At 35.2% G+C, this 27,569-nt stretch overlaps 1 protein-coding gene across 1 annotated transcript; it reads left to right on the top strand.

The window, feature by feature from the left end:
* The first annotated feature begins 1,752 nt into the window (after nucleotides 1-1,752).
* kpna6 (karyopherin alpha 6 (importin alpha 7)) lies at nucleotides 1,753-27,569 on the top strand. The gene is made up of 14 exons (XM_001923886.8): nucleotides 1,753-1,857; nucleotides 9,920-10,053; nucleotides 10,332-10,427; nucleotides 10,623-10,722; nucleotides 10,801-10,895; nucleotides 10,983-11,114; nucleotides 12,959-13,047; nucleotides 13,187-13,286; nucleotides 14,352-14,515; nucleotides 16,030-16,108; nucleotides 16,214-16,339; nucleotides 16,551-16,678; nucleotides 21,281-21,459; nucleotides 22,471-27,569. Exons 1-14 carry the CDS (start codon nucleotides 1,854-1,856, stop codon nucleotides 22,656-22,658), a joined length of 1,614 nt encoding a protein of 537 aa, XP_001923921.1. The 5' UTR covers nucleotides 1,753-1,853; the 3' UTR covers nucleotides 22,659-27,569.

The raw sequence follows: 27,569 nt of genomic DNA, 5'->3' as shown, positions 1-27,569 counted from the left end.
CATTTAAAGGCTTAACTAAGGTGAGGTAGGTAAGGTAAAACTTTATTGTCCCAGTTAGGGAAATTTGTCTTGGGCTCTTGCCCTCAGCTGCAGTTATCACAAACATGGAAAAAACAATACAACATACAAAAAACAAATTAGTATTTTTATAAAAGTTACATGCGTCTCTTCACATAAGCGAAAATAAGCAAAAACAGAAACTCTCAGTGTAAGCTACTACTGTTATTTAATAGCTTAATGCTCATAGGATAAAAGGAATTCTTATATCTGTTTAATCTACAGCAAGGTACTCTGAACCTTTTCCCAGAAGGTAACTTGGTTAACTAGGCTGATTAGGGTAATTAGACAAGCTATAATGATGGTTAGTTCTGTAGACTATTGGAAAAAATATAGCTTAAAGGGGCTAATAATTATGACCCTTTAAAAAATAAAACTGTTAAACTGCTTATATTCTAACCAAAATAAAACAGAAGAAAAAATATTATCAATAATTCTGACTTCATATATATACATATACAGTTATTAGCCCGACTTTGATTTTTTTTTCCTTTTTTAAAATATTTCCCAAATCTGTAGAAAGTTTTATTTGATTTATTTTGACTAGAATAAAATCAGTTTTTAATTTTTTAAAAGCCGTTTTAAAGTAAAAATTATCAGCCCCTTTAAGCTATAATTTTTTTCCGATAGTCTACAGAACAAACCGTCATTATACAATAACTTGCCTAATTACCCTAACCTTCCTAGTTAACCTAAATAACCTAGTTAAGCCTTTAAATGTCACTTTAAGCCGTAAAGAAGTGTCTTAAAAAATATCTATTCAAATATTATTTACTGTCATCATGGGAAAGATAAAATAAACCAGTTATTAGAAATGAGTTATTAAAACTATTGTTTAGAAATGTGTTGACAAAAACACATTTTTTTCTCCGTTAAACAAAAATTGGGGAAAAAATAAACAAGGGGGCTAATTAGTCAGGCCTGCGGTACAGGTGAATTGGGTAGGCTAAATTGTCTGTAGTGTATGAGTGTGTGTGTGAATGTGTGTGTGAATGTTTCCCAGAGATGGGTTGCAGCTGGAAGGGCATCCGCTGCGTAAAAACGTGCTGGATAAGTTGGTGGTTCATTCCGCTGTAGCGACCCCAGATTAATAAAGGGACTAAGCCGACAAGAAAATGAATGAATGAATGTATTTTATTTTTCATGTCTATGAATAATATAAATAATATGTTATTACTATATTTGTTTTTTTAAATAATGTTTTTGTGTTATTTAATATGCACAAAATAATAAAAATGATTTTGACCATATTATTTATTTATTTATATATTCATTTATATTGTAAGTTAGTTAACTATTTAGATAGATAGTCCTATTTTTATATTTTGAGCTGACAAGCTGATTTACACTTAGTAAGCCTATTATGCCTATTAACAGTATATCTTAATAAAGAGTATATTATCCAAATTTCCTCAATATTATAATAATTATTTGTGTTATGATTATTCTTATTAATATAATTAATAGTGGCAGTATTTTTATTATTGTTTATTATTATTATTATTATTATTATCATCATTATTTTTGTTATTATTATCATTGTTATTATAATTATGATCATCATTAATATTATTATTATTTTCTCTTTTTTTTTACATAGTGATGACGAGACCCCCTCATTTTGTTCGTTTGCTCAGCCTTTCGTAAGACACAAATTGGAAACGCTGTCATTAAGTTTGTCTCCTTCTACTCTCCGTAGATCACCGACATATTGTTTGTGAGGAGCAAAATCGAGTGTTAAGATTACAGCGTTGATAAAACCAGTCATCAAAGCGTATATAACTCAAGAAAGAACCATGGGTGAGTATCTCGTCAATACTGTCTTTTGACGTGTTCGTACTGTTACTCGCGGTGTTTTGGGATCAGATTTGTAGCCGAGAACCCAAGACAAGCTACATCATGTCATTTACAGCATGAGTGTAAAGGGCCAGTTAGCCTAGCACATTGCTGTACACGACCTGTATGTTTACCAGCGATTCCAAGAGCAAATGTTTTAAGTCATAACGCTTTTCGGACATGCTTTAGTGAGGTTTGGTTGAATTTGATTGACGTGGTTGTCAATTTTGAGTCTTTGCCAGTGGAAACGCTTGGTCATGTTAGACATGTTCTGTTCGAGGTTGTGAAATCGTTCGGGTTTTAGGTGGCAGCTAAAGAGGAAATGCTCAAACATTAAACATAGTGCTCTGTCATGGGTTATATAAATCTATTCTCGTTAATGTTGTCTATGTAGACAGCTGTCTGGGTTTAGACAGACTAAACAACATGTCCCTGGTGTCAGTGAGTGCACTAGTCAACTACACGTGATCAGCCACGATAGCTGATGGTTTCTGTTTCAAAACTACTCATGGGAGACTTTTATTGTATATTCACGATTATTAAAATGGCAGTTTCTTGTAGTAACAAATCGGCTAGGTTGTCAGCTGCATTAAACCATCAGTCTTTTCTGTTAAATATAACTTGGGATCTCCTCATTTTTACATTGGGTGTGTAGGGAGGAAGGTGATGACATGGTACAGGCTGGCTAATTTAGTTTTTATATTTAGTGAATGATTATTAATTATGTCAGAACCCCATAGCTAGGTGTTTTGAGCATTATACATATGTGTGATGCCTGTCTGTTTATTACTTGGATCTTTAGAATAGGTTGTGATGGAAAAAGGTTGGAACAGGAATGATACAAACTGGAAGGTCAGATTAGGTATCGGAAACTGACTGTCTGCTGACTTGGTTTTTCCTGTCTTATATTTAATAGAATCATCACAGTTTATATTAATGTGATATCTGGCAGGTTTTCACAAATTGTGCCATTTTAGTTTGCAGTTTGAGTAAGCTGAAATCAGCAGTTCAGTTCAGGGTATTTGGATGGGATTTTTTATCACATTGTATGGTGCAAATTGGAATACTAACAGAAATGAGTCTTTCAAAGCAAAAAGTAAGCCAAATTAAGTACAATTTTCACTGTCACTGCTACAGATGAAAATATAAAACTGTTATGAAATTAGGCATGGTCTGGTATAAGATTCTGACAGTATAATAACCTTGGATTAAAAATACGGTTTCACAGTATTGTGATTACTGCTCTGAAATATGCTCTATTTAAATGTCTGAGTAAAAACAAAAACTTTTTTTCACTTTGAACACATATTTTATTTTGAGAAACATTCAAAATATTTCGAAGCAGTAAAGATGTCAGGCTAAATCATTCAAATGACTCATTGACTTCTGCTGTCTTCATTTGTTTTAAAAACACATTTTTTTTTTTACAATTTAAGCAGCATTTTTATATATCTTTTCTGCTGTTCTAGGTACCGTTGTCCCAAAAAATTTGTAAAAATCTTTCATGGATCAGAAGAACTGTATTACAGTAAATTTTGACGGTTTTAAAACTTTGACTTTTCCAAATCTTTATATAATTTATGCAAATTTAAAATTCAAACATCACATCATCAGTATTAATAATAAATGCAGCACAGATACTTAAATGAACAGTGTTTTTCAAATGTTCAAGTAGGTCTAACAGTAGTATTTAGATTAATCTATTAAGATTTAAAATAACACTGCATTGTAATATACATACATATATATATATATATATATATATATATATATATATATATATATATATATATATATATATATATATAAAATAACCATACAAATTGTTCAGTCAAGAGCCAGCTAGGGATTTTTCCGTTTTATTACATAATTAACTATAATGACAAATGAACAGCGGAAGGTGTAATAGTCTACTGTATCCAGTGCAAAGCTTGGATCCAACATAATGATGCACATCCAATCTTTGTTTGCCAAGATAGGCAGTTTGAAACTAAATGTGTGTATTTGTTCTTTTATGTATGATACAAATTCAGCACTTGCAGGTACTTGCAAATTGGACTGATTCTAGTTGCGAATATCAAATTTCAGGGTGTCCGTTGAGTCTTAAAAAGTATTAAAAGTTAATAAATCAATTATGGGAAAATCAAGGCCCTTAAAAGGTATCAAAAAGTTTCAATCGCATTTTTGTGAGGCCTTAAATTTTGTACAAGCGTTGTCCAAAGTGTGCGACTCTAAAAAAGCAGAAATCTTTTTATTTTTCTCAATCCACGCGATTGTTTGCTTGGCATGTCTGGCCAAAGGTTAAAGGTTTGATACTAATTAGATCTTTAAGTGGTGATGAGGTCTTAAAATATTCTGAGATGGTCTTTAAAAAAATCTTTAAAAAGTATTGAAATTACCTTTAGGATTTCTGCAAATACCCTGAATTTCACATATTTCTCTATTTTTAAACTAATTCAATGTATTAAATTGACAAAATTGGATTTGTGTTATTTGCTGAATGGACTACTGGCAGTTCTGTAAAATTTCATGAAGACCTGTTCATCATGTATTTTTTTTTTTTTGTCAAGCCCCAACATTTTGTGCAGGGTTGGCACTATTTTAGAGTACTGTTTGCTGATGCAGATTGTTCTTTGGGGAGTCTTTGCTCTAAACCCATCTGCTTTCTGTCCCTAGACCTTGGACTTTAAGCCATAGCAAACATACCCTTTTAAAATAGACCATTGACAGTGGCCAGGCCCACACTGCTATTTGTAAGGCCCATGTGATGGGCTCTATGTCATGGAAGGCTTGAGTCGGGTTGAGACACAGCCTGCTTGTCATCTAATCTAAATTTGTAAGACAGAGTCATTGTGGTGTTCTGTCCGGTCTTAAAGGAATAGTTCTTTCAACAATTAAAATCCTGCACATTTTTTATTCAATGTTATGAAAGAGGCCCTGAAAAGAAGTTGAAAAAAATGGTAAAAGTGGTCCATATGTCTTGTCCATATTTCATTTACACAAAATTGTGAGTAATGGGTTATTTAATCAGTTATTTACTAACATTTTTTTTATTGCTCTCGTTAGCTTGTATATCCTCAGAAGTAAGTTGTGTCTGGTTTATGAATGACTCATTCTGTTGTTCTTTTCAGTCTTTGGTTTGAATGACCCATTTATAAGTTGCTGATCTAATCTTATTTTTGAGACATCTTGAAAACTTTTCATTAATTTTAACTACACTACATTATGTTAGAGATGTGAAAAGATTAAATATATTTGAACAAAATTCTAATATAAGATTATTGCTTATATTCAGCAAGAATGCATCAAACTACAATTAGCCATAAAGACTTTTATAAAGTTGCCAAGTTTCTCTTTCTGAGAAATATTTGTAGTCTCTATTCTTAATGGGTATGTGTGCACACAGACTTTTAATTTTAGTCAGTTTGCCACAGGGCTTCCAGGTAATTGTCATCCCATACAAAATCGCCATATTCAATATATAAAAAAAAAAAACAGCAATACCCACTTCCTGGCTGAGATACAATAAAAAGTGGATATCAGACCAAACAAGAAGCACTGCAATAAATTAATAAATTATATTTTTTTGTGCGAATTCTATACCCCAGTCTTTTCAATGGAATTTCTGCGCTAGCCTGCTGCTAATTATAGTGTCTGCGTTTAAACATTCTTTCATGTTTTTTTACGGTTCAGCAATCAAATAGATGCTTAAGTCTATTTAACTGAATGTGTTGTAATTACAACATCGATGCTGTAAAAGGAACCATATGAAATTGAAAATAGTCACATAAAGCTTTCACCTGAAGTTCATCATTGGCTGAAAAGCACTAGCTGTGCATATAGCCCATTCCCCAAAGAGAAGCCAAAAGAAAAAAATATGCACAAAGCCTTTAGTTAAAATATGACAGTAATTAGCTATATTTTCATCCAAAAATGCTAATTAAATTTATGTGCAAAACTGGAATATCGCATAAAAGATCCAATGAGTCATAGCGAACAAAAACGCCACTTTCTGATTATCTGGCACCAAATATCAACAGTAAAAACAAAATTTGCTGTGGTAGGAGAAGCTGCGTGAATCTTTTCTTCATTTAATTAATGGCTTACGCCTAAGGCAATCCTGACATGCAGTGAACGCGTTGTGAGATGTGGAGTATAGACACTCTTGATTCTGGAGGTAAATAACACTAATACTGAAAAGGTTACGGCGTTTAAAAATTACCAAAACAACCTTTCAGATGTTTTACAGTGCTTAGCCTGCTGGTTGGACGACTTTTTTTTTTTGATGCACATACTGGAATTTGTTTGGTAAAAGTGTTTCCATTGTAGTTTATGCGCATCTTTTCTTATCAAATAAATAGTTTATCCTACTAAATGATGCGCATATGTTTTTTATGCACATATTTAAAATGTATGCGCATCTTGCATTTTCACCAACTGTTTTTTTTTTTTCTGCGTATATCCAAAATGTGCATAAAAATAGCTGGATGGAGCAGCTTATGTCATTCACCCCAAAGGGATTCGCTCATGGAAATATGTCTGACAATCAGTCTAATATTCCATATTTATCCAAATACTTGAGATATTTAGCAAAATAACAGCTGACTGCTTTGTCAATTTACTTGAATTATTTATATGACTTCAGTTTTTGTTCTCGCCCTCTGATTCGTTGCTGAATAGACAATCTTTGTGCTCTCTTCAACCAACACCAATTTTACATGCTGAATCGTGCCAACTCGCGTGGCACGATTCAGCATGAGGTGAAGTGTGGAACACAATAGGGTTACACGATACTGGAATTCGATACCAAACGTACAGAATTTTTAAAAACATCCATTTCCCGCTAACAATTGAGCACTAATGAGCACATTTTTAAACAGCGTTTTAAGGCTGCGATTCATCAATGCTTGCTTGTATATCAGCTTATAGACAAGCCAGCTGATTGACGTAACTTTGAAACACTCCAGTTTCTCTGTATCTGTGGTTACACTCTGTAAACAGCAGTAAGCGGTGAACGGATGACCTTCACGGCCAATCACAGTCATTTCTTTTGAGCATGTGAACACAACGGCAAAACAGAATGTGCTCAGTAGCTCTCAAATGTTAGCGGGAAATGCACGTTTTTAAAACCATAGTATTGATTGGTACTGAGTTCCAGTATCGTGACAACAGAACACACCACACCAAATAGCCTGACCTACTAACGACCCGATGCGTCCCATCAACCGACTGCCCACTTGGTGTGTCTCGGCCTTAAGACCATTTTCTGAGAGATCATGCAACTTTAAAACCTCTGACTGAGTATTGTCTCAACCATGGCCTAAATTGCTAATGAGGAAATAAAATTGGGTGCAACCTTTAACATATTGGGGACAATGCCTCGCCCTTCTCACCCATCAACAAGCCTGATTTTTTAACAAGCTGGAACTTGTGAGAGTTCTCTGCTCCAGGACTGACTGAAGGTTATGGAGGCCTTCACACAGTGCTCATGCTGCTGATTTAGGGTTATTTTACTCCTTTGAGACACCGTACAATAAGATCACACAGAAAGGATAGGAGCAGATCCAAGATCAGCAACTGTGCCCTCAGGCGCTTTGTTTGTTAGCGCCCTGATGTGCGTCCGGTAGCATTAGCCAGTCATCATTCGCAGCCTCCTCTGCTCTCAGTGCCGCACAAATGCTGAGACAGGCTACTTTAGCTGCTTGCTCATGCAAACAGCGTTTAGACACCCTCAATAAAAGTGGTTTTGCTCACTGACTCCGGGTGGCTCTGCATATTGTGCTGAGTACAAACAGACCAAAGTGAGTAATGAAGCTGGGAGAGCTGCTGAGACTGCTGAACAATTTTTCCGACGTTTATTGTTATGTTTTGAAGAGAAAGGTTTAATAAGCTACACTCTTCCACATCCATTTTCATCTCGTTATTGACGACATAAGCGCTCTCGCAGTCGCAGATGCCACGCCATTTAAAATTGTCTCTGCTTTTTCTGTTACTCCCGTCAAGATGCCCAAATGCATGAATATCTTTGTCCGCACGAGAGAGGTCTTGATCTCGTAGTTTTCTTATTAGCGTTCCACTGACCAAAAAGTACGTTGCTGTTTTTATGAAAACCAACTTCACTTTTTCTTACTAGAGAGGTTCATGTGTGTTTTATGCAACTTACCATTCTAAAAGTCTGGCATCTATAAGACTTGCAATTTTTAAGGTCCCATAGGGCTGCACGATATTGGAAAAATATGACATTGCAATATTTTATTATGCTGTTATATATATATTGTGATATGCATATTTTTTTCACCAGATGATTTGAATAGCTATGTTTGGAAAGATTTCATTATTCAAATCCACTGGGATGATCGGGGTTTTTTTATGCATTGCATATGCATAAATATAATAAATTACAAGCAAAAATAAATACATAGTGCTGTATGTGAAAGTATTCAAGAACAGAAATTGAACAATCAAATGTAAAATAACAATAAATAATTTTTTAAAATCTGATTTTATAATATCTTTATCTTTTAATCTTTAATAAATAATCTAATCCTGTGATATAACTATTGAAGATATGCACATTATGATGTTGATGCGATTATATTGTTTAGCCCTATCCAATATGTTCAAGGCTCAAAATAACAGTAATAATGGTAATTATTATAATGGTTAAATATCATTGCAAAAAAAAAACATGCTTTCTATTTTTTATTATATATATATATATATATATATATATATATATATATATATATATATATATATATATATATATATATATATATATATATATAAATAGAAAGCATGTTTTTTTTGCAATGATATTTAACCATTATTATAATTACCATTATTACCTTAATTTTCAACCGTCTTTGTTCATTTTACTGCAATAGTTTGCTGCACGGTATAATTTCTTATTATTGTAATCAAAATTAAAAATAGTTGTGCTGCTTGCTATTATTTGTGAAAACTGTTTACTTTTTAGTTTTTTTTTATGAATAGAAAAATCAAAATAATAATAAATATTTTGATATTCGATATATTGATATAGAAATGCATCTTGTGACATTTATAAATGTCTTTACTGTCACTTTGTTGAGAGTCCTTGTTATATTTATGTGTGACAGAACCAAAATTGTTCAGTGTACCTGTGCTACTGTGCAATACAAATATGGTATACAGTGATCCCTCGCTATAATGTGGTTCACTTTTTGGGGCGTTTGCTGATTTTTTTCGTGCAATTTGACATGCTGTTTTTCTACAGTGCATTGTGTTCTGCATCCTGATTAGTGCATTGTGTTCTGCGTCCTGACTCCCTGCCCTGTCTCCTATACTCTACAGAATGCATTCAGCTTGCCAAATTTACATAAATATTCAATCGCTAGCAGTGTGACTCTGAAGTACTGTATTGTATGTTTGCAAGTTTTCTCCCCACAGTGTAGACGATAGGATAGTTCTGCATGGTCTAAGTCACCTGTGGTAGCACCCAAAAGGCAGGGGAAGATGCTAACTTATCACACAAAAAGTTGAATTTTTGGACATGTTAAAGGAATGTAGAAGTTACACGGCTGTCGGGTGCCGTTACGGAATAAATAAATGAGGATCATTTTAAAATACTGGACTTATTTTTCTACAAAGGTTTGAACTTTGAGAGTGTTTAAACATGAGAAAAAGTGTAGAAATGTTAATGCCTGTCTGAGAAAAGTGTATAAAGTGTGTATTAAAGGTTTACATCCTTAAAACATCTATAATAATAAAAAAATACTAAATAAATCTGACTACTTTGCGGACTTCGCCTATTGCGGGGTTTTTTTGGAACGCATAAATGGCCAAACTTTTGTGGCTATATATGTCTACAGAGGCCTGCCATTTTCTGTTGAATCCATAGGTTGTACTTTTTGTGTCTCAAAAGGGAGGCCCATCATTTTGAAGCAAGCTGCAGCAAATATTGCGTGTTATTTAGGACCAATAGAATGCTGTGGTTGGTAGGCTCATTATGATCTTTCTGTTTTATGAATTCTCTGTTCTGCAGAGCCTTCAGGAAGTCCTGCGAAGGATAATTTCAGGATGAACCGCTACAAGAACAAAGCACTTAACCTGGAGGAGATGCGTCGGAGAAGAGAGGAGGAAGGCATTCAGCTGAGGAAACAGAAACGAGAGCAACAGGTGACTCCATAATAGACCCCATTTTATTTAGTACATTAGTACAAAACTTTTTAACCGTAATGTACAATCTAGACCAAACTGTGTCAAATATCCAATCCGCACCTAAAGAAATCACTTGAGTCCCACCATCCTTTTTTTTTCTTCACATTGACTGTCCTGTTTTACTCCACATCACACTACTTAAGTTTAATGGGTTGTGAATGCTACTCATGTTAACTTTAACTCTCATGTCAATTGATGTAATTTGCACCATTGATTCTCCCTATTTTTCTTGGCAGCTGTTTAAGAGAAGAAATGTGGAGCTGCTGGGTGAAGAAGGGGGAATGTTTGACAGTCCTCTCATGGATTCCTACGTCTCCTCCACCACAGCCCCAGTGAGTTCAAACCCAAATACTTTATCCCATTATTTCACTTACAGGCAGAGGTAACTCTGGGACTGTTGTTAGTAGAGCATTATGACCCTTTAATTCAATAAGGACTATTGATTTGAGCATCTCAGAGGTGCAAACCTGGGCTGAAAACAAATTATAGTCATTGATCTAGACTGAGTTTGCCCTATGTGTTTTTAGGATGGAGTAATTACAAGAGACATGGTTGAAATGCTCTTCTCAGAAGACCCGGAACTACAGCTGGTCACGACACAGAGGTTCAGAAAATTACTTTCCAAAGGTATTTGACACAAACACTTGGTTGAAATCAGCTGGAAACATGCATGAATTTTAATGAATGCATCTTTGTGCTGTACAGAACCAAATCCACCTATTGATGAAGTGATAAGCACACCAGGAGTTGTTAATAGGTTTGTTGAGTTCCTTCAGAAGAGTACAAATTGCACATTACAGGTGAGATTTGATTAAATAAGACCAAGCTAGTTTTTGCCATTCCAAAGTCAGATCTTTAAACATGTTCTTTTGTTTGTTTCTCCACAGTTCGAGGCCGCCTGGGCACTGACCAACATTGCATCTGGAACATCTCAGCAGACAAAGTTTGTGATCGAGGCTGGTGCCGTGCCTGTCTTTATTGAGCTTCTCAACTCAGATTTTGAAGATGTTCAAGAGCAGGTACAGGTTATAAATTGGCAAGAGATATAGGCCCTGATGTACTCGCAGCGATAGTCCTTGAAATTATTTTTATAGGAGTTAAAATTAAATTTAAAATTCCATTAGAGTGTAAGGGGTGTTTAGGCAAAGACCATAAAATACACAAGATGTATCACTCGTGTAGTTTTGAATGGGGAAAAGTGTTATGTTCAATATAGTAAATTAAGCCCCGCCTATGAATACAGGAGCCAATCATCGATTGCTATAGACTGATGTTTCTCTGGGGGAGGGGCTCGGTACAGACATGTGCTTTTACAACAATTTTTTTGTGGTCAACAAATGCTCTGGAATCTCAGTGTGAATATCTTCTTCACAGACATAAGAAATATGCACACATAAAGCTTGAAAACTTTTAAATGAACCAAGTGCACTTGAAAACAAAGGTTTTTTGGTTTTGTAATCTGTATGAAATGAACGCAAGGGACAGTCCATCCTGTCAAACGCACATCACATCACATGACAGCAGCAAATACTCAAACTCCCACAAACTTGTAAACAAAGAGTCGCTGTCATTTCTAGAGTAGATTAGCCATCAAGACCAAGTTGTGAATTACTTCTAAAGACAAGGTAGTGATTTTGGTGATTCCAAATATGTAATGTAATCGTAAGCTTTGCTAACAGTTTTGACGAATTTGATTTCCCTATTCAGATAGAATGCCTGAGCATACTGCCTGAAAGGCGTTTCAAAGATGGCGGCCAAGTGAAATGGCTTGCCTTAAAGGCGCTTTGGTTTAGGGAATATGTCGATTTATGCAAAATATCCCACAACACAGTGAAAAATCAATGAGAAAATGCCAGTTAGTAAACACCTGTTTTTATTGATGTGGATGTCTTTAAACCAACTCTGTGACCTGGCTCTCCAGTCAAGTCATGTTTATTTTTTTTATTCAGGGGTCTGCATCATTTTTATTAGGTCCTTTCCTTAAAGGAGAACCTGGGGATATTGCTTAGTCATCACACTGTTCCAAGCACAGCCATCCTGTCATCTTCTCATTTAATGGCATTTTTGCAATAGTTTAAATACATGTTGCATATCTGTGTTCATTTGTTACAATTTTTTTAATCTAAACAAACCTCTAAATCAAACATATTTTTAATGTGTGATTTGCACATTTTCTCAGATCTCAGATTTCTTTATGTGGGACCATGTGATCAGTTTGTTCACATTTGGCTGGATAGCCTGGCTCAAGCCTGGTTTATACTCGATGTGTCCGCTAGTTTGCTTGAGTGTGCACGGCAAATGTGACATTATCCCCATGTTCGCTGGGTTTGCTTTGTGTGCGTGCAACATAATTTAAGCTGGCTTAGCGCACTTTTTTTTTTTAACTTGAGCAAACAGTTCACGCAGTGCTTTGTTTGATTTGAGTTGAAAATGAAACTCTGACTGTACAGACATCTTATGATCTTTCCATGCATGATCATAGAGAAAACCAGATGTCCAAGATAACAAAAAAATGTGCAGTCAGCGGAGGTTCGCGATGCTGTAGTACAAATCAGTCCGATTGTGTTGTGCATCCGGGTTTCAGTTATGTGTACCTCCTAGTTCATAAAATATATTGATGTTAAAGTTTACAATATTAAACACGAAAAAGCAATATCAGCCTTAGTCTCTGAAAAGTTTTCTTGACAACATTTTCTACTTGAAAATGATCTTTATTTGGTTTGATTTTATTCCAAATTACATCACACAGTTTATTTGATATCACTTGATGTATATTGGGGCCTAAAATTACCTTGTTTGTTTGATTGTGTGCTAAACGAGCGTGAATCTCATGTGGATATTTTAATGAATCTTTGTGTCACAGGCTGTTTGGGCTTTAGGGAACATTGCGGGAGACAGTGCTGTGTGCAGAGATTATGTGCTAAACTGTAATATCCTCCCACCTCTACTAGTGTGAGTGCTTCATTTCATCATTTTTTTTTCTATTTACATCAAATTTGACTATAATGCGAAATTAACATTATCTACAGGAGAAGCATTTTTGCTGAAAAAAAGGATTGATTGTTTCCTTAATGATATTTCTTTTCCCCAGGCTGCTGACCAAATCAACTCGACTAACAATGACTAGGAATGCTGTGTGGGCCTTGTCCAACCTGTGCAGAGGCAAAAGTCCACCCCCCGACTTTGAGAAGGTCTGCGCCACTTTTTTGTCTTTTCTCTTATTTTTTATTATTGTCAAGAAGGCACTTGACACTTTAGGTAACGTAGCTAGAACCTTCCATTTATACTTTCATTATAGAAACATTGTTTGATTGCAAAGCCATGACACCATATAATCATGCATTTTTGATTGTTGGTGGTTTTCCCTGTTTGGATAAGTAATTTTTCATGTGCAAAGAAAGCTTTGTTTCTGGCTTTTATATGGAGTTATTTGGAGTATTGTGTGTTTGTGTGTGAGAGAGAGACTTTTGCACACTTCTCTTCATATATCTGAAAAATAATTAAATAAAAGCATCTCAGCTTTCAGAACATGGTAAACATATTATGTGTTTACGCTTACGCACTCTAATTTGCTTTTTTACTCTAAAGAACTCCATAAAATAAAACCCAGAAACATTTTTGCCGCTATCTAAAGGGAGGATTAATGGTGCCAACTGATGATCCACAGTAAAAATTACAATCAAAAATGCATGATTGTTTGGTGTCAAGGCTTTGCAATCAAAAAATGTCATTGTAATGAAAGTCATTGAGGCAAAAACAGCCAATAACAGAACGAAAGTGTAGTCAATTTGAACAATAAACAAGAGTTAAACATAACAAGCCACTGTTTTGATTAAATTTTTTATATTTATTGCAAACATTTTATTTGTTAATTTATATTTAAATAGAGTGATTTATCTGTACACTATTGTTTGGGATCAGTAAGATTTTGAATTATTTTATTCAACATTTATTCAATACTGGCTAGTCATATGTTTCCTTTTGGCTAGGTTGTCATTGTAAATGAGAACTGGTTTTCAATTGACTTGCCTGGTTAAATAAAGTTTTTTTTTTTTTTATTATGAGACTTAAAGACAAAATTATTATTATTTTTTTTAAGAGTTAGAAAAATCCTCTTTTTTCTTTCTGTTTCTATTAAATTAGGAACAACATATTTATAGTTCCCAAAAAAATCATAGCAACAGTTTATAATTTTTTGCCATGTTTTCACTTCTTTCACAGACTTCATAAATGAAAACGGTCTTTTTCCCTTGTAGGTGTCTCCATGCCTGCCTGTTCTGTCCCGTCTTTTGTTCAGCAGTGATTCAGACCTGCTGGCTGATGCCTGTTGGGCTCTCTCCTATCTCTCTGATGGGCCCAATGAGAAGATCCAGGCAGTAATTGATTCAGGGGTCTGCCGGAGGCTTGTAGAGCTTCTCATGTGAGTCAGCTGTTTTACCACATTGCCATTTCTGTGTGAAACTTCACTTTTGATGGCATAAATTACCCAGAAATTAACATTGGCATTCCCTCACCTTTCACTTGTTGCTTGACTGTAGTGTTCTATTGTTTATAGAAATACAGGGTGATTCAAAAAGAATACCACAACTTTACATTTCCAACATTATTTTTGTCATTGCAATTATACATTAAAATTATTGTCTCCACAAAAAGTCTGACTACAGCCAGTGCTAGGTGTTTTTTATTTTATTTTAAGCATCTTAAAGATGTTACTAAAGTTCTTCTGGATTTTGTTTGTCTCTGTTTGTTCTGTTTTTTCGTCATTCCAGACTGGATGGATGATCAGATCAGATCTCAGTGTGGAGCATTGGCTGTTGTCAGACTCCTTGTGCAGACAATAATTTCACTGTAAAATTACAATAAATGACAAAAATAATGTTGGAAATGTAAATTGATATTTCAAACTGGCATGCTACAGAAAAATAAAGAAGTACCTGACTTTAATCCTTTTTGGATGAAAAAAACTAGTGGTCTCAGACTTTTGCACAATACTGTATTTCAAAGTGAAACTGAATATTCAGAAGGACAAAATTCAGAAGGATTAAAAGTTCAGTCTAGATTAAATCCACTAGATTACATTCTATTTTAAAGGTCCCATGAAAAAAAATGGTGTTCGTTTCGTTCTGTTAGTTTTAGGGATAACTATTAGCTAGTGTGGTCAAAAATGGTGACAAAATTCGCGTTTATAAAATAAAAAAACTTGTACAAACTAGAGTTGGGTGATAAAATCAGTATCGATATTTATTGACTAAACACTATTTTCAATAACGATAACAAAAAACATTCTGTATGAGGTGCGATAGTTTTATTAAAATATGGCTGCTTCACACTTCCGTCAGAGCTGCAGCAATGGTTTGTCATCCTCTGAAAAAACTCTTGATAGTTACCTAGTTACATGAGATACCATAGACGATAAAGGAAACCATGCACTTGCGCTGTTCACTTAAGGTCAGAATAACTACACATGCGAAAATGAGTGCCATATAGCAGCAGTGAGAACTTTTTTTTTTGCAATATCGACCAGCCGTAGTATAAACACCCAAAGCTTGCAGTTTGTAACTTCCACCTAAATGGATCAACCATTTTTTTCCCGCAACTCATACTTCAGTTTCTCATCAAATTTTGACCAATCAAATGCTCTCTAGTATCTGACATCATATCCCCTTCAAGACGCTTGTCATTTGCTGTTCATTTGATGTGCTTAACTCTGCCAGTGAGAGTGGTTGAGATTGATTAAAAACTAAGCTATTAGCTGTTTTTTAAAGGGAAGGAACTACTCTGTCTCACACTCTCTTTGTTTTTTAGTTGCGATTACTTGAAACATCAAATAAAAAATGCACGTTTTAAAGCACTTTACGGGGCATTTAAAAAATTTTTTATAGTGTCTAAAATGTTGAGACAGAGGTTTAAATCGTTTCTTAATTTATTTTGTAGGCACTCTGATTACAAGGTGGCTTCTCCTTCTCTGAGGGCTGTTGGAAACATTGTTACAGGAGATGACATTCAGACCCAGGTTTGTTTGTGTACGAGGGAGCGGACGTTTGTCAGACTTCTTCTGTGATTATCTCTAATTTCAGACAGGTGATGTACGGTCTCCTCTTCATCTTTTTCTCTCTAGGTGGTGTTGAACTGCTCCGCTCTGCCGTGCCTCCTGCACCTGCTTAGTAGCGCCAAGGAATCCATCAGGAAGGAGGCCTGCTGGACCATCTCCAACATCACAGCAGGCAACAGAGCACAGATTCAGGTACTGAATGACACACACACACACACACACTGCACATCTCTACCCAGAGCTTCACTCGCAGGGCTTCGTTTGTTTGTCATGTTACGGCTGCACCCTCAGACCTTCAAAGGAGTCAGCTTGTTTGTAGTGTCTATGTGGGGTTTATTTTTGGATTTGAGGATAACTTTGATTCTTTGTTCTTTTTGTTTTTTTTTTACATCTTCGTCTGCAGGCCGTAATAGATGCAAACATCTTTCCGGTATTGATAGAAATCCTGCAGAAGGCAGAATTCCGCACCAGGAAGGAAGCAGCGTGGGCGATCACTAATGCCACGTCAGGTGGCACGCCCGAGCAGATCAGGTGAGTGTTTGAGGGTGTGTGCATTCAAATACCAAGTCTTAAGCATATTAAGCATTCAGACGTCCAGAAGGTTGGTGCCAAGACTGGCATAATATTTGCCATCACTCACTTTGATAATCAGGTCAATGACATGACACTCATTTTTGTGAGACCAGCCTGACCAAAAAAGCAGATCAAATAGCAAGACTGAAAGTGATATCAAATAGAGGATCTTTGCAAAGCTTGTCTATTGTGGCAAGGTTAAAGCGTTTTTATTAATACAAAAACATAATTGATCCATTTCAGGGTAAGCATCTCACCACCTAAACATCCCCCAAAAAAGATGAACACATATTGGCATCTTATACATACATGATATGTATTTATTTAATTTGTTTTGACAACTAAGATTGTGTCGGTGAAACTAGGGCTAGTATGACTGCACTTCTATTTTGTTATTTTGCGATATGTATAGACTCTCCAGATGGCTTGAATATGTCTATTTAGAAAGACTATAATTTTAGATTGATTGGGATGATTTTGTAGGCGAGTGCATCTGCATATAATCAAACAACCTACAAACACCAATCAATACAATAAAGAAAAATAGTCATTCAAATAAAAGGTTTTAGTGTTTTTTCGAGTCGAATGGTCTTATTCGATAAAATTAAATAAATTTAGCATCATTAAAATTACAAATAGTACAATTTCTTATCCCCGAATGCTTTTAAAATCATTATGCAGTCATAGGCTTCAAAAACACATGCAAATTATAATACAAACTCAACATTGCATTTACTGCGATCTGACATTTGATATATATATTGTGCAGCCCTAATGGGGATGTAAAGTTATTAATAAAGAAAAATATAATAAAACAAAAAACATGTAGAATTTACCAAATAATGTAAATTTGAATATGAAACTCGTATGGTAAGATTTCTTTGATTAGCTTTTGTAAAACCCAAAAACAGCTTTTGCAAAATAATTTCTCAGCCTTTTTTATTTTTAATTTGGCTTTTTTAAATGTATTTTCTACTTTATGTAAGTGCACTCTGGTTGTTGTAATTAATAATTCTTTATTATAAAACTTTACAGAAAATGTAAATATGACCTTTTTTATCAGTAGTGTGCAGCTCTCATGGTTACACTATATGAGAATATTTGTTAAATAGTAAAAACATTTCTCAAAGCATTGAAACCAAATTAGCCACCAAGAGTACATTTTTAACAATGTAAAGATATTTCAAATGAATAAAAAAAAAATGTTAGGTCAACTTTCTTTTTTGTCATTGACCCAATTGAGAGCCTTTAATTTTCATATTATCCATCATAAGATGTCTGTCAGATTGCCTCCTCTTCCTGGTCAATTTGCCACAATGTTTGATTTTTTTTCAGTCTGATTTGACCTCGGAAACCATTTCTCAAGATGAAAAGTTTTAAGCTTAGCATGGGAGCTCATTTAAAGTGCTTCTACTTTTTTTTCTGCACATGTCTGACCGACTTAAGTCTTCTCAGATGGCCATTAGCATGGCACAGCATTAGTGCTAATCTTGGAGATGCAGACTTGATCACCAGGGAGGGCTTGTGATGTGTTTATCCAGATTGAATTCCAGTGTGCTTTTCATGCTCTCCAGTGAGATCACACAATCTGGAAGTAGCAGTATGTTTACCGTGTTTATTACTGTTCAGACTTAAAGCAGATGGCTTCAGTTTTGATCAAAAATACACTTACAGCATTTTCCCACAGCCATTACAGGGCTATCAACTAATATTGTGTACTTGCAATTTATAGTATTTTCACTAACCCCCCCTGTTGCCTAGGGACGGGTTTTGTTGATGTTTTTAATGGTATTACTACTTTTATCGATACCACTTATCAGTTCAGTACTTTAACAGCACTCTTATCTGTACTTTTTGTAGTTTTTTTTTTCCTTAATAAGCATAGTTTACTATTAGTAATCTATTCGTAATTGCAGTGATGTAAAAGCATTTTTAATGTTTAATGATTTTTAATGATTTATTTAGGTTACTGCAGAAAAGATACTATTTCAATGTAACCGAATGTGTTTTTATTAGACTCTTAATTTTATACTAATTTAGAGAGATAGCAGAGCTGCACGATTCTGGCTAAAATGAGAATCCCGATTGTTTTTTTTGCCTAAAATAAAATCACGATTTATGCTTACGATCTGTAATTTTCTACTTAAAATCTGTCACTGATGTTATTTTCGTGAATACAGAATACTGCGTGGGTATTTTTGCTAATCGGCGGGTTTTGGATACTTTTTGGGCAGGAATCAGTTAACTACATCTGGCAACACTGTGTGCGCTTTCGGTTTCATTTTTACTGCTAAGAGCGATTCACTTCCCACGCGGCTCCCAAACGATCACTCTGTGCCACAAACTGAATGTTATTTACCACTTTATTACCTGGTATTCACAGCCTGTGCAGGTTCTGTTCACTAAAATAGACTTCATTCAGAGGCGCGCGCGCCCGCCCAATAGCTGACGGTCAGCTCGCGTCTCGTGTGATTTTGCGGTCGCAATAACATTACTTGAAGACAGAAATTACATTTTTGAGGTGAATTATATCTCATAAATACAGCATGTGACTCTTTCAACACCATTTGGAGGTGTACACGTTGCTGAACAACGTATGTAAAACAGTGTGAAGACTTGTGCGGCCACCATTGCTTCTCTCCTGAACTTGAAAATATGATTGACAGAATCGTAGAAATGCTGGATTAAGATCGTCTAGGAGGTCGAATCGAGATCGAATTGAGATTCCAAGTGTTGTCAGAACAATGTATACCTTGTAAATACAATTAGAGGACATTTTGGATTGGATGACTCTTGTTTTTAACGTGTTACATTTGTTTATGAATGAACTTTGTGTTTAATGTGTGTAAAAAATGGTTCATGTTTTCCGCTACATTCATTCTTCCATGACAGGGCGCCACACCAAAATCTCAATATGGCTACATTACAGCTTCTCATTTAAAACATTCAGTCATTGTTTTTTTAATCGCGGGTTATAATCACAAAAACGTATTAAAAGGTGAGTTATAACAGTGTGAACTTTTCTGTAATCGTAGTAGTGCCAACACACTAAATTGCACTTCAGCAGCATTTATTTGAGAGCGCACAAGAAAATCTGTGCTTGAGCAGCGTATATTTGAGGGGGTGCAAGAAGTTTTGTGCGTGAACAGAGGAAGTCGGCGCACAAGCAAAGAGATTTGCATGCTCGTATTACATTAATGCAATCTCGACTTGTAATACTGCGCTCACGACATTTGTCATTAAAATAATGGCATGGGTAGTTGGTAGATCTCTTTAAGGCCTGCCGCCACAGCTGGAAAAAATCCTAGAGGAAACACTGTAGTTGGTGCTCTAAGTTATAACATGGCTCACTAGAATTCTTGATTCTGGTTGGCTAATCACGATGTCCCAAGTTGTGTTCTTACGAGATAACAACTGAATACTAATAACACATTGTATGTTTTTTTAATCTGTATTGTAATAATTATTTATCAGTAATCTATTGTTGTAGGGCAAATGTAAGCAGCACCCAACACCGTTTTGTTTATTTAAAGAGCTAGTCGTTTATTACAGCTCACGTCAATGTTTTTAAATAATAGCTCATTTATTTTTGCTCTTTAATTAGCAGGATAATGTACATCTAGCTGGATGTTTTTGCAGAATAAATCCCTTCTGTCTTATACAACAAGCATGTCATTCTGCCAAAACAACCAGCAGAATGTACATTAGCCCTTACTTAGTAACTGCTAGTATCAGCTAGTATGTATCAGCTTGTATCAACTTGTATGTCTGTTGTAAGGGAAAATTCACCACAAATATATAAATATACTTGTCATTTACTCTCCCTCTAATGGTTTAAAAAAATATATGTATGTATTAAAATTGTTTGTAACCAGTAGCTATTAACATCCCTTGAAAGGAAAAAAACAAAGAGAAGGCAATGGCTACTGATTTGCGACATGCTTCAAAATGTCCGTTTTCATCAGATGAAGGAAACAAGTTTGGAACCATTTAACTAAGTACAAAGCAAGTAAATGATTGGCCAAACAAAAACTCTTTTTAAAGTATTAGCATCATAATGAAATCAATCTTTCTTCAGGGTTGTTTAATGTTAAATCAATGAAAACCTGGAACCAGCTGCTGGCATGATGTTGTCATCGTTCTTTTGCTGTCCTTGAGTCAAGGCATTTTCTTCTGTTTCATGTATAAATCTGCTTTTCACGCAGTGATTTGATGAGCACTGCTTGCCAAATATAAATTCCCATTTTGTGATGTTATTTGCACTGAGGGAAATTAAATGATGATGTTTTTTTTTATTAGGAAATAAGCACTGACGGACAAATATTGTCCCGGTCTGACTGATGCATGTCTGGTTTAACAAATTAGTTCATTTCACAAATTACACAAAGTCGCAGAGGGCAAACGCATGAAATTCTCTTCCAAAAATAAATCTGCTGTTGGATTTTAAGTACAGCGTTCCAAGTACAACATTACTTGGATTGGCATTTCTTATTGAAGAATACTGAATGAGCTGGCAAACATTCATTCTGGTAATGCCTCATCTGTTCCTTTTTTTTGTAGGTATCTGGTGAATTTGGGCTGCATTAAACCTCTCTGTGATCTGTTGACTGTGATGGACTCTAAGATCGTGCTGGTGGCTTTGAACGGTCTGGAGAATATTCTAAGACTAGGCGAGCAGGAGGCCAAACAGAACGGCAGTGGACTCAACCCTTACTGTAGTCTCATAGAGGAAGCCTACGGTAATACTTTGAACACTTTATTTATTTATTTATAACTGTTCTGCATCAGCTTGTTTTGATCCAATTACCAGTGCTATTTTTTTTATTTATTATTTTTTAATTTTTTATTTAAAGTCTTTTTTTATTTTATTTTATAAATGTCATTAATATTGATCCTTTTTCTTGTGGTCTTGATGATCAGTCTTTTGTGTTAAACAATCTACTAATGCTGGGTTGACACCAAACGTAGAATTAAATTTACTCAAGTTAAAGTCAATAGCTGTTTCCATCCACATATTTTTATGTGAATTTTGGATATGCTCATAAAAACGGTTGATGGAAACATCCTAATTTGTTTACATCTCTTAGTGTTAGTGTTAGTATTACCATAACCGTCTTCATTTCAGACCGTGCTGGGAGTGGAAACTGATATTTATATTTGACGTGGTGGGTGGTGTTGATAATCCAGGTAAAGTACTAAAACAGTATTCTAACAGAAGTCATTACTGTTGACACACAATCACAAATGACTGGTGAAGTGAGCTCATTTAGTAAAGATAATGCCCAATTTTATATCATGGTTTCATTATTATTTCACATACCAATACTAAATGTACTACTTTATTATAGAGACAAATATCACATAATAAATAAGGTCATTTAGCAACAAAAGTAATTCTAGAAAAAAATGCCTGTTTGCTTAGCTTTATTAAAAGTACACATTTATTTAGGAGTAAAATCAAATTAAAGTGAACGTGTGTGTGCACAACATCTCAAACCCAGCTCGTAGGAAATATTAATACAAATGTTAAATAACTTTGTTTGATTTAATGTTGTAAAATGTAATTTAATTGCAGTGATAGGAAAGCTGAGTGCTCAAAAGTCTTCAATATTGTAAAAATATTATTTTTACAATAACAATGTATTATTTTAGGATTTAATAAATAAAATTTACTGGCACAGCAATTATTCGCAATTAACAGACATTTTCAAGTTGAATATAAGTTTGCTTTCTGTTTCTCTGTTTGTCAGGTTTGGACAAAATCGAGTTCCTTCAGAGTCACGAAAATCAGGAGATCTATCAGAAAGCCTTTGACCTCATCGAGCATTACTTTGGAGTGGAGGAGGAGGATGCTAATCTGGTTCCACAGGTGGACGAGAATCAGCAGCAGTTCCTTTTCCCCCAGCAGGAGGCCCCGATGGAAGGCTTCCAGCTATAACCAGCCTTCTGACTCTTTCCGGCCGCCCACTGACCTTTACACCCTTCCCTGCACCCCATACCCGGTACTAAAAACATGCATCGGAAACACTCAGAGCGCAGACACGGACATCTGGGTGAACTAAATTAATCGACCCCTGACCCAGACTGATTCATGTAGTTCTGTTTAATACAGGGGAAACATATCCACTATCCCGTCACACCCAAGAGAAAGCTCAATTTTAGTTTCCTTCATTGTTTTTTTTCCCCGTCTCAATGATGCAGCTAAATAATCATCCCCTCAGGTAGAAATCGTGACGCTGTGTCATTTTTTTTTTCTTCTAATAAGGAGAGGTTTGCTTGAGTTTTCACTGAAAGATGAGAGAATTGTTTGCTCATCTATTCACAATCAGAAAATTCCAGACTTTCATCGGATGTTGCGTCATAGGATTACTTGCTTTTTCTTCATTATTCATGATATATTCATTAAATAAGGTGTTTGATAAGGCCATGCTTCATAGGAAAAACATCAGCAGATAAAAGGGTTATTTCAAGCCAAACTGAAAAATCTGTCATTTACTTCTGCTCCTTATTCACTTTTGTATAACAAATGAAGTATTTAATGGAATCTGACAGATTTTTGAGTGTGTATTCTTCCAGGATGCTTCAAAACCTTCATAAAGTGGTTCATAAACCAAATCGATATGTATAAACTTAGTCTTCTGAAGAGATTTAAAGGGATAGTTCACTCAAAAATGACAATGCAGTCATCATTTACTCGCACTCGAGTCAAACTATTAGAGGAGTTTCTTTCTTTTGTTAAACATTAAGGATATTTTAAAGAGCACTGTAAACCTGTAACCATTGACTTCCATAGTATTTGTTTTTCCTACTATGGAATAGTAGTAAAGGTGATCAACTTTCTTCAAAATGATCTTCTTTTACATTCAACAGAAGAAACTTCTAAAGGGTTGAACCCACTTGAGGTTGACTAATTACATTTTTAGATGAACTATCCATTTAGTTTAGGCTTTATTCATATAATCAGTGTCAAAAAAAGCTCAAATCAATCAAAAAAGGTCTCATTTGCATGGCTGATCAGTATCAATATGTAAATAAGAGTATAATACACGTTAGCCATGTAAAGTCTTAACATTGCTACAAAAGATGCGCGTTTGCTCGCAAATTATTTCAGTAATTTATCAAAAACAAATTTTTTGATATCTTTATGAACATTTTGAAGCATCAAGACATTTTATGCGAATGGAGGGATAAAAAGTGGTCAGATTTTTTTTTTTTTAAATCTTCATTTGCATTAGGGTTGTCACAATACTGGAATTCAGTTCCAATCGATACTGAAGTTTTAACAAATGTCCATTTCCCGCTGACATTTAAGCAATACTGAGCAGGTTCCTAAATGGCACTGATTTGCCTTGTTCATATGCTCAACAGAAATGCCTGTAATTAGCTGTGAAGCTCATCAGTTCACCCAATTCACCGCTGTTTACCAAGCATAACCACAGATATAGGGACACTGGAGTGTTTTAAAGTCACGCCGATCAGCTGGTTTGTCTATAAGCTGACATACGAGCGATCCGCTGATGAATCGCTGCTTTAAAACACTTCAGTGTCCCTATATCTTTGGTTACACTCAGTAAACAGCGAGTGAGTTTGGTGAACTGATAAGCTTCACGGCCAATCACAGTCATTTCTGTTGAGCACTTGAACACAACGGCAAATCAGAGCTGTATAAGAATGTGCTCAGTAGCATGTAAATGTCAGCGGGAAATGGATGTTTTTAAAGTTTCAGTATCGATTGGTATTGTATTCCAGTATCATGCAACCCTAATTTGCATTCTGAATGTTGAGTAGATTATGACGATTTTCTTATTGGAATGAACAAACTCTTCAAAGGATATCTAGAGTTGTTTCACCTCTCTTAGTGTTAGTATTAGTATTACCATAACCGTCTTCATTTCAGACCGTGCTGGGAGTGGAAACTGATATTTATATTTGACGTGGTGGGTGGTGTTGATAATCCAGGTAAAGTACTAAAACAGTATCCTAACATAAGTCATTACTGTTGACACACAATCACAAATGACTGGTGAAGTGAGCTCATTTAGTAAAGATAATGCCCAGTTTTTCTTTTCCCCCGATTTTTATTTATTTTTTTACCAGTCAGAGGTGACATATCTAGTTGTAGGATGTTCGTGGTGTGCAGTGTTATCAAAATCTTTTTATTTGAAAGGCTTTAACTTTGAAATGCGATCAAGGGGAATAAGCACATATCTGAGGGCCAGGTTGATGCACTTGACGGAGTCTTAATTTTGCTGTTTAGTTTTTCCATTATTAATTGAAGCACCGGGTGGTTCTGATAGTTTTCGTTTAGTTTTTTCTCGTGCAGCCCTCAGTATGTGCATGTTGGGGTTTTGCATGGTGTTCTTTTGGTACCAACCATCCTTTTGTATCCCTTGCCAGATCTTCAGTTAACAATTAGCCTGCGCTCAATAGTTTGAAGTAGTTACGTTTTCTGTTGGTATGGCAAGGAATATGTATTTAAATAATGAAATATATGGGCGATTTAAAAAAAAAAAAATATATATATATATATAAATATAGATATTGTTATATTTGCACACACTTTGCACACATTCATACAAAACCAGCATACACTTCATTAGCATGCACACAAACTAAGTTAAAAAACCAAGGGGAAAATGACTTCCATAATCTCTGTTCCTTATGTACGTTCATGACTTGTTCTGGCACTTTTTAAGTTGACGCACTAAAAGCTTCAACAACAAACACACACTCGAGTTTGTTGACTGCTGTGGATTTCAGATTGAGGGTATGAAAAGTTTGAATATTAACCTCACGCTCTTCGAAACGTACTGTGGTTTACTTTGGAACTGTGAGTGATCGTTTCAAGTCATTATGGAAGCATTTTTCCTCTACCTCCATAACACACTGACCGAAGGGTGCTTCTCCGAGTGAATGTGCGAGGGTTATTTGATTTAGGACGGGCCGGTAAACGTAGTAAGACAACGACTGACGGATGATGTAGGGAAACGATGCAAAGCTTAAATCTCTGTCTAGCATCCGTTTTTAACAGAGCAGCATCCTGTGTTTGGTAGATTGGTGTTTTGGTTGACTGATATCTAGAATATTTTTCCTTCTATAAATGTCAATCCGATACGATTCCCGACAAACCGAATGGAGGTTTCCATGCTTAAAGGGATAGTTCAGCCGAAAATGAAAATTCTGTCATCGTTTGGTTGAATTTTTCTGTTGAACACAAAGAACGATATGATGAAAAAAACAGCCGTTGACTTTTTCTGTATGTTCTTATTATTGATGTCAGTTGCTGCTTTTTTTCACCAGCATTCTTCCGAATATATTGTTTTGTGTTCAACAGAAAAAGATTTAAAACTACTCTAGTAAATGCCGAGGAAATCTTCACTTTGGGGTGAACTATTTCTTTTAGAACTTGAGTTGAACTCTTCAAAAATACCTCTGATGTGCTTTGACATTAGTATTCAAGTTGAATTTCATACTGTGTGACATTTGCAGGATTAAGAATGCTGCATTTCAGATATTTCCGGAGAATATGTTGGAAAAGGAGGGGAAAGCTATGCTTATACAATATATATCTAATGGTCTACAAGACCACCAGGTGGATTCGTACGTCAATCAAAAAGAAAAGAAATAATCTCTTAATGGAAATGCACTCCTATTCACAAAAGTGCCAATCAGACCAACAAAGACAAGAGGCTGATGCGTATCAATCTGTCTTTGAATTATTATTTTTTTCCTTGTTTGTTTACTTGAATGTGCACACATTTTGTGCAAAACAATTGCTGCTCTGTTTTCTTATCTTACAAATTAGAGGTTACATTGTCCGCCAGCGTTCGTGATGGTCTATTTGTACACCAAATTGGTAAACTCAAAGGTATAAAAGATTCAAATCCATCATTTATTGTGCTGGATTGATAATACTTTTAACCAAGGCCAATGTTGAAATACTGTCTCAGTTTGTACTGTTTGCTTAGCTTGAGTTCATTTTGGACATCGTTGTTTTTGGCGTAGAGGATTCTAACGATTGAAGGAGAGAAACTATTTTCTTGAGTGTTTTGTTTATGAGCTCAATTTAGCTGACCATGTAGACCCAAGCTTTGTTGTTTCGAGTCCCAACTTTTCCTCCTGTAACCAAACCAATTGTAGCACAGCGAATCCAAATCAGTTTAGGCCTCTTTTTGCAGACATTCTGTTCTCATTTAAGAACATTGCTTTTTAAAAAAAGAAAAAAGAAAACAAACAAATCTGAGTGTCATACGATCTGTGTATCTTGCATTTAAAGCAGAAATTTGAACGGTTATATTGTTATATTGGCACAATTTAAAAAGTTGCAGTCTTGGCACTGTTCTTTACTCCTTAACTTCTGAGAAGTGCAGAAAACAATAAAGAAATATTTAAGAAAAGGCCACAAATAAGTGAAATTGGGTCTTTATGGTCTTCCGTCCTAGATCTTGTAGATGTTGACATTTTTGAGACTTTTTGTCTCTACTTTCGAACCTGGAGCCGACGCATATGGCTGTGTCTAGTAATGCTGACTCACCTGTGTTTACAATGCTACATGTTTGTTGAGTACTTTTCATATACAATATTAAGACTTGCCCAGGTGGATATTTTGTCCTGGTTCGGTAATTTCTTCTTTTCTTTTAAATGTATTTATATTTAAATCTTTTTTTTTTTTCCTTCTCTGCATAGAATTGCCCGTACTGTGACTGACTTGACTTTACCGACGATATGAATGAGTGACGGACACACAAACTGAACATGTCACACAAACATATACATGAACAATTCTGAACAAATGTTTAAGATTTTTTTTTTGGTCCAGATACAAAATAAAATGATAAAACAAAAAGCT

The sequence above is a fragment of the Danio rerio genome, chromosome 19 (genome assembly GCF_049306965.1).
Source record: "Danio rerio strain Tuebingen ecotype United States chromosome 19, GRCz12tu, whole genome shotgun sequence".
NCBI classification, from domain to species: Eukaryota; Metazoa; Chordata; class Actinopteri; order Cypriniformes; family Danionidae; genus Danio; species Danio rerio.
This window is presented reverse-complemented; position numbering and strand designations above follow the sequence as displayed.